Here is a 15,482-nt window from a genome sequence, read left to right on the forward strand (position 1 = left end):
AGAACTGAAACATAATATTTTTAAGATCCTGTCTTCACCTAGCAAGACGTTAAGAGTATTGCTGAAAGCCATATAGCAATTTTCTCTAATGGTATTTGGCTTTTTATAGGATTTAAGATTACAACTAATATTACAGAAACTGAAAGTAGTTTTTAATAAATCAGTGCTTTATATTAAAAACTTTATGCTGCAATAATATTCCGTATCGGCTTAAAAAATTATAAAGGTGGCCTATCTCAAATGATTTAAAATACATTTCATGTCACCCAGTAGATGAACTGATTATTTTGGTGTATTTAATTAAATATTAGCACAAAATGAATGTAAAGTTTACCTAGGGGTACTTACTGCATAATAATACGTTACCGCCGAAAATTTGATGACACCGAAACTTTCAAACCGGTTAAAATTCCATGCACCGTAGTCCTTGTAAATACGCGGTACAGAGTGCGTAAAAAATAATTACTAGATTTTAACCAATTTATTAAAAAATTAATAGTTGGTTTTGCTGAACATTATGTGCTATTGAAGTGTGATCGTCTTCGATAAGAGAGAAATAAAAAGTTAGGAATAATAATCGGTTTTATTGGGTACCAATTTACATTAGAGTTTAAAGAACACTCAATTTTCGAAAAATAATAATTCTTCATTCGCATTGGTAGTAAAATATAAAATGTGTTGAAAACGTCTGTTTTCTTTGTATCAAAGTGGTGCAAATAAAGCAGTTAAAAAAACCTCGGCCACGTAGCGTTTGGGGATAAAAGGTTGTAGAAAAAAAAAGGCTTATTTGAACTGGATAAATATAAAAGTCCCTAAAGTTTCGATGCTGTGTAGCTGTTACTGCTTTTTCGTTATTTCTCGCAACACACTTTTTTCGGCATTTCGGCATTACAAGCATATGATTTTAATTATTTTTATTTTCTGCTTACACTTTACCATTGGCCTGTTCTTACATCATAAAACAAAAAACATACGAATAGATGTTTAATTTATGAGTCCCTATCCGCTATTATAATAACACATTTGTCCTTTTCCGAATGTACGTAATACTTTCTCCCATCTTAATTATTAAGATTAAGATACTTAATCAAACCAAAATTCGTGAAATAATTATCAAAAAATATTCCACAGTTTTGAACATTGTGGGCAATTCAGCATCGAAATGAAATAGTTTTCCTTTTGATTTATATCCGTGCCTAGCCTTGCTTATATAAGTTTAGAAATTGTAAACCGGGAATAGAGAGAAGCGATCACTGAATAGTAAGTTAGTCGGGATCAGTTTTTCTTTTAAAAGTTTGCGAAACTATAGGAAAGAACTTCTATTCAAACCAAAAGTAATGTATATTTTTTTATCGATTTTCCAAATGCTAGTAAAAATGAACTAAATGATTTTGATAGTTGAATAATTAGTTTTACTAACGGTATGGTGACGTGACGCGGTGCTTTTTCAAATGCTAAACATATTATTTTTGACAGTAAACAGAAATACCGCTTACCGAGTATCCCTAACTTGTTTGACAAAGTGATTCCACAATATTTAACTAAAAATAGATAGTTACATTAATAGAAATTGTTGAAAATGTTTGTTTTTTGGAGGTCTGAATTTGTGTATATCGTTGGAAAGGAAAATGGCATTTTCTAATTTATGGTCACTATTCAGCAAAATCCTATTACATTATTTTTCATTAGACATTTCAAATAAATGATTATTATTTTGAGAGGCGTATCGTTTGGTTTATTCGGCAAGTAAATGAAAGGATTTTGTTGTCCATAAATCTTTCAACAATATCAATAGGGGTCTTGCTTTCTATATGCTGACCGGCGTTGGTACTGGCAGAAGCTGATATTTGTGACTTCTTCTGTCCGTAACAGCGGTAGAGATAAAGCGTGAGACATAAATTTTCAACATAGCCATTGCAAAATGCGTAATAACACATGCATTAAAAACAACATTAATCGGGATGACATTTAGCCCTATATTACTGCACTAATAACGCTTAAAATTGCTATCATGCATATTTCGAATTTCGAAACGGTTCGGAGTAGTCAATTATTATGTGTTGCTTGTTACATAGGAGCACATGTTGCTTAAAAAGTGGAAAATTATTATTGTAAATGTTTTGGTGTTAATGTATATCTTGATTACTAGCAATGTAAAAATATTTTTTTACTTCGTACTCTAGATCAAGACGTGCGAACAGTGTTACTACAAAACATCAACTTCATTAAACACTGTCGCAAGCCACTGCTGTATATTTAGCGATTATTTCTGATACCTACTTTGGTCACTGATTGGAAGCGCTGACGGTACTTAAATGGTTATCGTAAAGTTTTTGAGTCGCTCTTTAAATTTTTCCATCTTCATGTTCTCATCCGGCTTACGTTAAATCTGTTACCTATTCTTCGGATACTAGTAGAAGGTTGAGCATCAATCGCATTAAGTATTGCCTTTTCTTGAGCATGTTCCTCTTGTACGGAACGTTCGAAGTAGCTGTTGGACACATCAAGCATTGATAAAAACAGTTCTACAATGTACTCTACGAGTGGAAAATTGTTGACGATATTCATCAACTGCCGCTCGTCCAGTTGCATTACACAATCCATAAACAAAGCGAATGTCGGCGTATTCTTGATTCGAAAAAGTAAATATTGTACCTTGAATAGTATTTTAATATAACACAAAAATTAATTTAATTGACGTTGACATTTTTAGCTTGACCCCAGCAACACACTCATTAGCTGTGGCAGTCATGTCGTGGGACACCTCTATATTCTGAGTATCCTAAAAATATTCTAAATTAAATATTGAATATTTGTGAGTAAAAGAAGCTTTTATGAAAATTGTAACGGGGAAGTATAATTTTCATGATACGAAAGTAAGCAAAATTTTGCAAACTTCCCTGAAACTAACTCCTATTACTAAAACTGGGCGAGTTAGGAGCTCTTCAATTTATTATTAAAGATAACAAAAACACACATCAATATTACAACAGCGTGTTATTTTCATCTCTTTGATTTCAATACTTTGGGCATATCTTAATTGTTCACTTTACCTATAGCATATACTCTAATTGAGCTCTGAGAATTCTCTTTTTATACGCTTTATAGTACACGTCCTATATATTATCTGAGCCTTTTCTGTTAAATTTGATTTTATATCTGACAGTTATCAACGAATCAACTAATTATATTCAATGTAATGAGCGGAACCTTTTGTATTCTTTTGTCTCGAACTAATTTGCGTTGTCTATAATAAATATATGGTTTTAGAGGTAACATCGCTCGTGTTTGTCGGTGTACGTGTTTGGACATACCCGTGCGGCAGAAATTAATTGCTGATTCCATTTGAAACGCCCGAATAGGCATTAATGTATCAAGACCGAAGAAGAATTGACTTTCACTAACTCTTATTTGATTCAATGTCAGATGTTTTGAGATCGTCACGCTCGCCTTTTAGGAAAATCAAAAGGTTAAAGACGTAATCCAGATCGACATTTTGCACCTTATTTTACATCTCATGATCTTTTATGCGTTAATGAAAATCATTAGTGAAGTATTTCAATTATCAAGGTTTGCACAAATCCAAATTTACTCCCGGTGAAGGAAAACTGCGTCGTGCCAAAAACTGCTGCACTAGCTCGAACAAAATAAAACGAAAGCTAGTCACGCGTGATGGCGGACTGAGAATTTGATAGTAATAATTCACGCCTGGTGTTCTTTACAACCTTCATTATTATCTTTATTTTAAATGCTAACAGCGCATTTAAATAGTAATGTAGTTATTTTTATATTATATTTCATGCCAATTTATCGAGAAGCTCGATTATATTTAAAAGTTTTTTGTAGCAGATGTTTTTTTCCAAGAAATATATTAAGCGAATTCCCATTAAGAAGAACAAGACAGTGCAAGATTATAGATGATAGTATGATAATAATAAAAGGTTAATCTAAATTGAGACCATACAATTGAAGTCATGCTTAATAATTGTTTAACCAAAAAAAATTTTTTTTTTGATACAATAATTTATTTTCCTATATTAATATTAAGGTACCATTTTTATTTATGTTTTAAATATTACCACTACTATTACCATTACTATTATTTATATTTTTACTTTTCTTTTGTTTTAAAAATTTTTGTGAATTGATTAATCGGTAGGTTTTTTAAGAATAACTTTTGAATAAGCGCCAAATTTTCTTCTTCGTTCTTTTGTTTTTTGTCTCTCAATTCTTCAAATATACCATCACTAAGAACGGCAAATTACCGTTCTAGATCTAAATTATTGTTTTATTCTCAGCTTGACATTTCAAAATAAAAAAGTTTCCATCAAAGACAAGGAGAGTACTAACGGTGTAACATAGTATTGCATTTATATATAAATCGGTTATGGAGTAAATTAGATGGTGTCAAGAGTTTATTTGCTGGCATTTAGTACTGATGATGTATGCTGTATAAGGTGAGATAACTGTCCCTCACAAATGTGTAATGCTACTCGAGATATTATGGACTGCATGTTTGAAGTACACTCTGAAATTCTGGGCGATGTAGACGATATTCCACAGACTAATGAGCCGGTTTGGATACTGGGAAAAAGATACAATGCAATACAAGGTATAAATGAAAGGTACAAAAATTTTATATACCAACTGCGAGTAATTGTAGATTTGTATCAAATCAGGCAAGATATTATATCGAAATTATGGTTTACATACCGAAAGAACTTTGTTCCCATTGGTGGTAGCGAAGGTTATACTACAGATAAGGGTTGGGGTTGTATGCTTCGCTGTGGCCAAATGGTGCTTGCTCAAGCTTTAATTAATTTCCATTTGGGTAGAGATTGGTTATGGGAACCTGATAGTAGGGATTCCGCTTATTTAAAAATCTTGAAAAAGTTTGAGGACAAAAGAGGTGCACCATTTTCAATCCATCAAATTGCTGCTATGGGCGAGACTGAAGGGAAAGCAATAGGGCAGTGGTTTGGCCCTAATACAGTAGCACAAGTATTAAAGTAAGGTTCAGCAAATTTGATGAAGACTTCTGCTAAACCTCTTTTTGAAAATTTTTGTTTTCTAGAAAATTGATTAAATTTGACAGTGGCAACCAGATTGTGATTCATGTTGCATTGGATAATACAGTTGTAATAAGCAATATTAGTAAGTTGTAAGCAAAATTTTGATTTCCACATATACCTAGTTAATTTTAGGAGATTTATGTTGCGTTAGTGTCACTGATTCAATTAAAATAGACTGGAAACCATTACTGCTTGTTGTGCCTTTGAGATTAGGACTTTCAGAAATAAATAGTGTATATATTAAAGGCTTAAAGGTATATTAGTCACTAGTTTCGATATACTCAACTTAATATCTTCTTTTTTTAGAAATGTTTTCAGTTTAAACAAAGCCTAGGTGTAATTGGCGGAAAACCAAATTTAGCTCTATATTTTATAGGTTATGTGGGGAATGAGGTAATTTATCTGGACCCACATTTGACACAAAGATCAGGTTCAGTTGATAATAAGTTGACTGACGAGAGCAAAGAGCTAGATGCTAGTTACCACTGTAAATATGCTTCCAGAATGAGTATACTAGAAATGGATCCATCAGTTGCAGTGGTTAGTATTTTTGTTACGCAGCTATTTGAGTAACTATGTGAAGAGAAAAAACACTTCAGCAGTTTTCATATTTAAATTATCTTAAGTTTAGTCATTTTTTCAGTGCTTCTTTTGCCCTAGTGAATCAGATTTTATTGATCTCTGCCAGAATATAAAAGACAAACTAATTGAAGAGGAAAAGCAGCCATTATTTGAAGTTATTTATGAGATGCCCACTGAATGGTTAATTACATCTGACAGTGTAGCCACAGGTAGCTTTTTCCTATTTTATAATATTCATGATTTATTGGAATTTGTTTTTTTCTGTTTTCAATTTTCAAAGTATTACTAACTTGTTATATTTAACTTCCACTTCCAGCTTTTTAAGGCTTTTATTTTAGTGTTTTTCATTTATTAAATATAAGTATGTGGCTAACTATATTATTGTTTTAGGTTCAGACATAGCAGGAGGTAGTCAAGAATCAGACAAGGACGAGTTTGAAATATTATAGCTTTAAGCCATTTATAAATGGATATTTGGTAAATTTTTGTTGCTTGTGTGTATATATATTTTTTTACATTAAAATGGTTTCCACATTTGCGAAAGTTTAAGTTATTATGAAATTGTGATAATTTGTAAGCAATAAATTTATTTAAAACATTTACTTTTAAAGATGTTTTTAGAGCATTAATTAGTATACCTTAAGGCTTAATATCTATCATTTTTCATTATGTTGTGGGGAAATTTACCAGGATCATTCGGCCAATCCCCTCCGACTTATGAGGCTAATGGTAAAATTATTAAGCTTTCAAATAACCCCTATAAACACTTTTTTTTAAATTGATTGGGTTTTGTACAAATAAAATAATTTTAGTGAATTATGCTTCTACAAAATACCTCTACCATTGATTGCAATCAGGGAGCTATTCGAGCAATTCGTTTTAATGGTAAAATTTTAATACACTGCTGATATTAATTTAACTGAGGAACACCATTTTAGTGGACGGTTCCTATTGTTTAACATGTGGAGCAGATAAAAAAATTAAATTGTGGAATCCTTACCGCAATTTATTATTGAAAACGTATGGTGGACATGGTAATGAAGTTTTGGATGCTTGCAGTTCTTGTGATAGTAGTCAGATAGTTTCTGCTTCATCTGATAAATCAGTTATTGTCTGGGATGTCACTACTGGCCATCCTTTAAGAAGGCTTCGAGGACATGCCGCAAGTGTTACTTGTGTAAAAGTAAATGAAAACTCCAGTATTGCTATATCAGGTGGTTTAGACAATATGGTGATGTGTTGGGACTTAAAATCACGTTCACAGACTCCTGTGCAAATTCTGAAGGAGGCTAAAGATTGCATAACATCTATTAAAGTTACAGAACATGAAATATTAACTGGTTCAGTTGATTGTTCCGTTCGGAGATATGATTTAAGGAATGCCCGGTGTGACTCTGATTTTGTAGGAGGTGGGGCATTGCATAATTTAATTTTTAATTCTCAAATGGTTTCTGAATTTTCAGCTGCCATTACATCAGTAAGCTTTTCACATGATGGGCAATGTATTTTGGTAAGTTCTGCAGACAACACTGTGAGGCTTATAGATAAACATTCCGGTGAGATGTTAGGAGAGTAAGTATTCTAAAATTACATAAAAATATCTTAAATAAACATGTATATCTTTTAGATATATTGGTCATCGAACTGAGGACATGAACATTGAAAGTGATATAATAACAAATGATAATTACATATTATCTGGATCTGTAACTGGGGAACTTTGGTGTTGGGATTTAGTTTCAGCAGAAGTAAAACAGAAATGTGTACACACACATGGAAAGGTCCTAAATTCTCTAAGTGTCCATCCAACCAAAGATATTGTATTAACGGCTGCAGTAAATACTGTAAAACTTTGGGAAGATATGTACAATAGTGAATCTGAAACAGTTGAAACTGTAAATCAAGAACATTTAATGAGATAGATATGATTCTGTATAAAAGGTGGTTTTTAAAAAATTTTATGTTGAGTTTTAAAATTTGGAAACAGAATGTTAGAGTCATATACATATATATATCCAAGGAGACAGTATTGTTTTCATTTTAAGGTGATGCAAATATCTTGATTCTCTTTATGATTGAACATTGTTACCAGTGCTGGACATAGCCGGGTTTTTTTACAGATACACTATGCAGAGAATAATATATTATTATATGTAAAATAAACAAAAGTCCTGTTTATATTTCATTGAGCATTACCCCTAAAAAAAATATTTCTCACAATGGTGATATGGCTCATAAGAAATTTACAATATTACAGTGAATAAAAACACGCTAATGTACGGGAGTGTTTAACCTCGATTTTACGTTCGTCTTGTACTATTCTGCTTTTGCTTATTGTTTGTGAGAAAAGTGACTTTTTGAAAGTGAAAAGGTGTGTATTACAAAGATTATAAAAAATTAATATTGTTTTATTATAATTTCACAGCTCCAATCATCTATTGCCCCTCTTGGGTAATTGTTGTTTTCTTCTAACTTTCGTGGTTATTCCACAATTCATTTTAAGGCAACAGTCCTCATCCCACTTGTCCCGAGCCTACATGCCTATATTTTGTTGAAATTTATTTATTAACTATTGACATTCCAAAGGAATTAATAGTACATTATCTATCTATGCAGATGTAGGTGTCAACACAATATTGTAAACTTTTAATGTTGTTAAGCTTTTATTTAGGAATTAAAATAAAGGTTACATGATTAAACCTTAATAATGGTTCAATAATGATCGTTTCAGACTTATACTTAAACGTTTTTTAGCTTGCGTTTCAACTGCTTGGTTAACACTCCTTAGTTTATGTTGCCTGACTTATGCAACCGCGAAAAGACGCTGCGTTTTATAAAAGCTAAGCACCTCTTCCTGACCTATCAGTCGTAAATTAAAAGCGTGCATCACGGAAGTGTATATATGATATGATATATTGTACTAGATGGAGTCCGCCTCTAGCGAGTGAATGAAAGCTTGGGTTATAAATCGCTCCGAGAAATTTGAGGAGGAAGCGTGGTAAACCAAGGAGACGATGGAGACAAGTCGTGGAGGAAGATAAATCAAATGTACTGATAAGAAAAATGTAGTAATGTTTAGTTAGAGTTATTTTTCCCGAAACTTTTTTTATGGGAATATTTTTAATTTTTTGGGCAGATAATTTTTATTTTAAAAAAAAACTTCTGGATTCCTTCTGTGTCAGTTTTTGTTGAATCAAACTTGCTAACGTTTCGCCAATCATCCTGTTGGCTTCTTCAGAGCTTAACTGAAACTGGCTCGCATTTTACTCTGTACCTGCTTATATATTGTTTGAGGGGGCTGAGTTAAATGAGAGACATAAACACCGTCTCGGATGATTGATTTCATCATAATAATTCATCTCAATAATTTGACGGAGTGTTTTGTTTGTTTTCTTTTAGATCCTGTGTGCGATAACCACTCAAAAAGTATTACTCTTAAAACATTTATGGAGCGCATCTGTCCACTTTACTTTTTACAATGTTTGAAAAGTCTTCTGATATTTGATCCTAAATTGGAACCGTGGTCATTTGCTACAGGCATAGCTTTGTCTAATGATTTTAATGATATTTGTCAGTCAAGAATATTTACTGTACTATTTTGGATTGTCGATAATACCGACAAGTATTAGTTCTATTTTTCCTGATGATAGATCCTTCGCCATCAGCATTATGCTCGAAGCGCAGTATGAACGGTGGAAAAACGCAGCAGGTTTCGTGGCAGAACTTGTAATCATTGTTAAAAGAGTTCACTGCGTACCGAGTCCTCCAGTTCTCAGTGTGGGACCCGGCGCGATAAATATCACTTTCGGTTTGGTAAAGAGCTTCTAACCGGTAATTATGGTGACATTTCTGCCTGGGTTTGTAAAATCTATATCACAGCTTGCAAATTGAAGATTTTTTGGTAGATTGAAATTATTCAGCAGAGCTTTCTAGGTTCTAGGCAAGTTAGTCATGCTAGGTGGTGTAAGTTTTCGTCACTCCAGCGGAATGCTTAAGGTCATCATAGAAGCTAATTTTGGTCTGATATCTGACACCAGACTAGACCAATTTTTTTCCGGACCTTGATATCGAGGCAACGGCGTTTTTTTATTGGTCGAGCTTCGTCTCTCATCAGAGTATAGATTTACATAGATGACAACAAGGATATTGCTTGTTAGCGAGGTCCTTTGCATCGTGGTCACGTCCGGTCGACTTTAGCATCTCTTCCGGCATTCTCTTGGAAAGAAAGTTGTCTTGTGTTGAAACCGGCCGGACTCTCACGCAGGAGACTTTGTTTCCAGTAGCGCCGGAGAGTATTTTTTTTAAAAAGAATGGCTTCAATAGATTTATCAATCGCCTTCAAATTGGGATTTAGCGAGGTCAACAAACAATTCCTCCTCTCTCATAGATGTGGTTTTGTGCTGTTTTACAATAGGGTTGCACATTGGCTTTAAGTTGGGCTATGTTATGTTATTTTGTGTGGAAAAAATGTAATTACTTTATAGCCATTATTTCATCTCATTATAGTATATTATGCAACAAATTTGATACACAGCATTTTAGTCACAAAATTAATAAACGAGTGATCGAAGAAGTTTATCAACGTGTTGCCTATCCTGTTTTTCCAAAAACATCCCGAATACATTAGCTGAGCGACGTATGATATAACTGTCAGGATTGACAAATGCTATCCGCAGCTAAAATCTACTGATAACATCCGATCGCTCCCAAACCCGCGACCAAGGGAGAGAGCTGAAGTCTTAAAGTGGCATCCGTGCATAAGTGGCTATTTTAGCGTAGACACTACGAAAAGCAATTTATTGTGATATGAGTAAAGGAATGTAGAGCGGGATAAAAATGATTCCAGTCACTGTTCAGCACTAATACATTAAAACTTAAACACTTGTTTTTTTGAGGTATATTTTGTCACGTATTCCATTTTAAATGCTACATAGCTTTTAATGGCGAGGGTGTTTTGGTCCGTTTTTTTTAATTAACCTTTTGTCTACAGTCGCTATAATTAATTGAAATGTAATTATAAAAAAAACAGGTGTCGCTGCGGTTACATTTATATGCCCTACATAACTTTTTCGGATTTAATTTTGCATTTGTTTCAAAAATATGCTTAAATACACCTTTGGTAGAGCGAAACGAAAGATGTATTCTATTCAGAAATTAAATTGTAAAACAACGTCGCGGGAGACTGAAAGATCTCAAAATAAAACAGTCCCCAGATTCAGTAAGTTCAGTTCCTCACCTACTTCCATAATGTCTGCATAGACCGATTAGATTTAGTATCTATTATTTAATTTTTATGTGTATAACCAAAATCCAGAAAGGTAAGAGCGATTTGAAAATATGAAATTTTCATTGTCGCTTAAGAATTAACATCAAAAACTGTGAAAATCAGTCGAAACAAACGCACGCAGTCATTTTTTGTCACCCATGTTTTCTCGTGATTCAGTGGAAGGTGTCACTTGTTTTACGTTTTATTTATAGATTATTTTGAAATTTTAGATTGCATATGCTACAAAAGCACTCAAATTTATGATTTAGTTAAAACAATGTTCTGGAATTATTTAATTGATTTTTTTTAATGCAAATATTATACGAAAACTTCGAAAAACATGACTGCCACCGTCATGTTTTTTGAATATTATCCAACACGAGATCTATTTTTACCACCAAGTTTTTAAATGGACCTGTTTTTTATTTTTTTAAAAGAACAAATGGATTCGAGATTGGGAGATTGGGACAAACCCAGAAGACCAGTGCGAAACAAAAGATACAGCAGGTTTGAAGGGTGAAATGTTTTTTTTTTTGAAATTTTGTATTTCTTGACCTTGTTTGACGTATATTTTTTTGCATTATCGCGTTTATAACTAATGTTTCTTAACTGCATGCGGTGACGTAATAACATTTGGGGTAAGTATTTTCTGCAGTAATAATAAACAATACTTTTAGATAGCGGTAGAACGTAGTTTTTGCATTGTGTCGCTAGATTTTGTGAATAGAAGTTCGTTTATTGTATGAAGAAAATTGTAATTTTCAATCAACACGTGCGTCAAAAAGTCATTAAATACACGAGATATGTCACGCCTTGTTGAGAGTTATTTATAGCAATATCAAATATTGAACTATCAACGAAAAACAACTATCTATTTTAGTGTTTGTGGTTTGTGACATTTTTAATCATTTTTCATGAAATCAAAATTTATGTTGTAATCAGTATATCAAATCTCTAATATCTAGCATTTCAAGTAAGTATAGATATAATTTATATAATCTTTTTATTTAAAATTTCTAGTATTTTGAATAAATGCAACCTTTAAATATACTTAATTTATAATCACTGTCTTCAATCTGGTATACATCCGAAACAATGGAAAATAGGATACGTTATTCCTGTGCATGGGGCCAATCTGAAACGGGACATTCGTTCGTTCAATATTTCGCTTTTCACTTTAGTAAGACCTTTTCGGCAATATTACGTTGATCAGATCAGCATGTTTTTTTTTAATACGCCAGTTTTAACAAACTCGGCACCTTATGTATGCAAGATATTCTAGTATTTTTTGAGAAGTGGTTTTCCGCTTGTTCTGTTTAACTACATCGAACTTTCTAAGGTTCCAAGGTAGAAGATTCACTTCGCCAAATTAAAAACTTTTCATTTCAATGAACTATCTCGATGTTTGTGACTTTTAACAATAATTGTATGTATATGCAAAAATTTTCTATTCACAAGTCCTCTCAAGCGTCCAATTTTAGACATTGATTTTTTATCATATTTTAAAAAAATAAAAGTAATTAATTTAAAACATCAGAATTCGAATTAAGTCATCTAAAAATTGTCATGGAATATAAGATCTTAATACAGTTTCCAAATTTTGAAAATTAAATTTACTTAATCTTAACCCGGATGATGATGGAAAAAATTATTAGGCCATTAGCTTCAACATTAGCAACAACAAGGGTGAAATTAATACTAACGAAATGGTAACATTTTGTATATTAAAAAAGCTAGGTTATAAAAAGTCGCCCGTATCTTTATTAATTTTAATACATAAATTTCAATTTTTTTATGTGTTATTTGGTTGAATTGGTCTTTATAGTTTACTTCCGTCTGTATCAAAAATACAGGAGTCCAAAGTCTCGTAACTTCAACGTATGTTGTCGCTGTGCGCTAGAAGTCCTAAGGAACCAAGTCGCATTTTAATTTTTCACAATGTTTATGAACATAAAATATCATGAGTAAAAGAAATTCTAAATCCAATCCCAGACCTTCCGTGCACCCTACAAAATAGGATGTTCAACGTTTTAGGCGCATGTTCGGTGAAGAGAAAAGACAGATTAAGAGACTTTTCACTCCCGAAATCAAGAAATTTTTGAAAGACTGGTTAGTGAGGAGGCGAGAAAATCCATATCCCAACAGGGACGAGAAAAGAATGTTAGCTGTACAAACGGGACTTACATATATCCAGGTTTGAATTTTTTTTGAGTGGCGTTTTTGCTTTCATCATTACGCTGCGTGTTTTCGACACAAGACCCGCCGATTCTAGCTTGAACTTTCCCTTTCGTTCAACCGCACAAGCCTACAATCTGACATGATTCGATAACGAGTCTCATAGGAACGTGGATCAATATTAATCAGCTGAGTATAATAATCACCAGTGAAATGGAAATAAAAAAACGAAGCTAAAGAATTACTGATTAAAGAAATGCAGAGCTATAGAATGGTCAGAATTATAATCTTTAAACTTTAATTGTTCAATATTTTTTATCATATTGTGAAAGATTTTTTAAAATTTCTGGTAGTGCCGCCCGTATATTAGTTCTTAGTTCTTAGTACTTAAAATCTCTAGTTAATTTAGAGCGAATTTAATTCCTTAATTCCCCATTTCAGCCACAAAGACGAGAATCAATATTTTTGCAGTTTAATTACCATTTGTTTAGTTACGCTCAGTCGATTATAATTGAAGCGTCTTCATGTGCAGCAAAATTATGAAACTATAGACTTATGTGTCTACGCGAATTCGAAAGGCGCTGGGATCGCCAGCTAGTTGTGCTTTTGACTAATCAATTTTTTTTAACGGTAGATTTGTAATTGGTTTGCGAACTGGCGCAGAAAATTGAAAAACGCCGGAAAGGAACCGCAAAAGCGGACTTGGGGAGATTTGATAAAAACTTACAATAGCCAGGTTCAGGGAAACGTCGAGCATTTCAGCATTTGCTCGGACGACAGTATTTGGGAAGAACCTGAAGATGATTTTGAGCAATCAGATGACAGAACAATTGAAAGCGGAAGCTCAACATATAGTCAGATCTACAACAATAATAACGGGTAAGAAGTAACGGACTGGATCAATCTTTGGCTATAGCTCAATTGTTAACTAATTTTTTTTAGGATAAATAATTAAAGGATATTATTGAATATCGCAAAGATCGGGTGCGAGTCTCAGTAATCCTAAAATTTCAAAATATGTTGCGATTTTCATTTAATTCCAATAATTATTTTCGCTTTAGTTAGTGCCATTTTGTTTTATAAACTTTATAAATAGTTTTTCGCAAAAAAATAATCAATAAACTGCTAAGACATGCGAACACAGTAAAAAACATTAAATATTTTGGTATCTTTACACTGCATTTTCTTGAAAATTTTCGGTATTATGGGAGTAATCGGATGTTTTGGTATATTTAAGTCGGGTTATTTTGATGTTTTTCAATTCTGACGCCCATCAGTGAACGTATTTGTGCTGTTTTGCAAAAATGTATCCAAAAACTAATGGTCGTAGAAAAAGTATAGTTTATAAACTTCTTTAATGATTTTTCATTTATTTAGCACTCCTTCCGCTGGCCTCTAACCGTATCAAAAGAAACTCGTGACTAAATTGCCGTTAATCAATCTTGTTGCATAGTATACTTATTTAGATTGCACTAGTAACTATGAAAGAAAGTCTGTTAAATATTTATTGTTTATATTTAATTATAGACAAATAATTTCTGGAGCGATGCTGCAACTCTTAACATTTTTAAATTAATTGTGTTATTAACTTTATACAGTGCATTAGTGGCTTGCCCTGTAACCCCTGAATAACCTCGACTATATAAGGTTGCTACAAAATTTAACCTAAACTACAATCTCCGAATACGCAGTGATAGTGAATAAAATTAATTATAAAAATTAAATCTCAGTCTAGAGTTATGGGACTACTCAAAAAAAAATTATTATTGCTTGCTTACAGTTTAGGTTAATTTTGGATAAATATCGGTTTTTGGAGTTTGTACCTATATTTCATTACTAGTTTTGGAATTATCATTCTACACATTATCTGCAAATATGGATTATGAGCATGGGATTTTTTGTTGCAGTGATCCTCACAACCAATGTCATTTTATTAGCTCGACGACAGAAGCGGGACAAGCAGCTCCATTTTCCCAAAAGTCGCTAACTTACAATTTAGATATCATGGAGAAATATGTCCAGAGTTTGCAGTCACCCGTACCCGAAGAAGAGAAACCATCAATGATTGCGAAGTGGTTGCAAAGTGCTGAGAAATTCCGTCCGAACGAAGATAGCTTTCTCGACTGGACATTCCCAAAATCGCGAAAAAAGAAAACCGCGAAAGTAGAAACGGATAATCTGCTCTTGGTTCACGGAAAAGAAGAACTGGCTGCCGCAGAAGCGCTCACCACTTTGGCAAATTCGAGCAGACAAGTTAAATTGTGAACGAATATGGTTTTCATTTGGTTAGTTGTGATATCTTAAGGGAGCTCAATTATTTTTTATTGTTATTTACGTTAATATATTGTTCCACATTACCCTATGTTTAGTATTAATTTGAGATAAAG

The 15,482-nt window shown here is 32.8% G+C and overlaps 3 protein-coding genes across 7 annotated transcripts; all 3 read left to right on the forward strand.

Moving 5' to 3' along the window:
- Window positions 1-4,321: 4,321 nt before the first annotated feature.
- Window positions 4,322-6,230, forward strand: LOC132696221 (cysteine protease ATG4B). The gene is made up of 7 exons (XM_060660936.1): window positions 4,322-4,612; window positions 4,664-5,009; window positions 5,075-5,154; window positions 5,205-5,326; window positions 5,379-5,612; window positions 5,716-5,863; window positions 6,045-6,230. The coding sequence occupies exons 1-7, from the start codon at window positions 4,480-4,482 to the stop codon at window positions 6,101-6,103; spliced, it is 1,122 nt and encodes a 373-aa protein (XP_060516919.1). The 5' UTR covers window positions 4,322-4,479; the 3' UTR covers window positions 6,104-6,230.
- Window positions 6,231-6,320: 90 nt separating this feature from the next.
- On the forward strand, window positions 6,321-8,022 carry LOC132696222 (WD repeat domain-containing protein 83). The gene is made up of 4 exons (XM_060660937.1): window positions 6,321-6,539; window positions 6,593-7,063; window positions 7,118-7,226; window positions 7,282-8,022. Exons 1-4 carry the CDS (start codon window positions 6,473-6,475, stop codon window positions 7,574-7,576), a joined length of 942 nt encoding a protein of 313 aa, XP_060516920.1. The 5' UTR covers window positions 6,321-6,472; the 3' UTR covers window positions 7,577-8,022.
- Window positions 8,023-10,877: 2,855 nt separating this feature from the next.
- Window positions 10,878-15,467, forward strand: LOC132696809 (putative iroquois-class homeodomain protein irx-1). Of its 5 annotated transcripts, none has more exons than XM_060661853.1 (5): window positions 10,878-10,972; window positions 11,358-11,436; window positions 12,955-13,114; window positions 13,730-13,974; window positions 15,033-15,467. In XM_060661853.1, exons 1-5 carry the CDS (start codon window positions 10,948-10,950, stop codon window positions 15,358-15,360), a joined length of 837 nt encoding a protein of 278 aa, XP_060517836.1. In that variant the 5' UTR covers window positions 10,878-10,947; the 3' UTR covers window positions 15,361-15,467. The 5 variants fall into 5 exon arrangements, with proteins under 5 accessions (XP_060517836.1, XP_060517834.1, XP_060517835.1 ...); XM_060661851.1 differs by having other exon boundaries at window positions 15,003-15,466; XM_060661852.1 differs by having other exon boundaries at window positions 11,358-11,427; window positions 15,003-15,466.
- The last annotated feature ends 15 nt before the right edge of the window (window positions 15,468-15,482 follow it).

This window comes from Cylas formicarius, unplaced genomic scaffold (assembly GCF_029955315.1).
Source record: "Cylas formicarius isolate icCylForm1 unplaced genomic scaffold, icCylForm1.1 PGA_scaffold_1__22_contigs__length_36826433, whole genome shotgun sequence".
NCBI classification, from domain to species: Eukaryota; Metazoa; Arthropoda; class Insecta; order Coleoptera; family Brentidae; genus Cylas; species Cylas formicarius.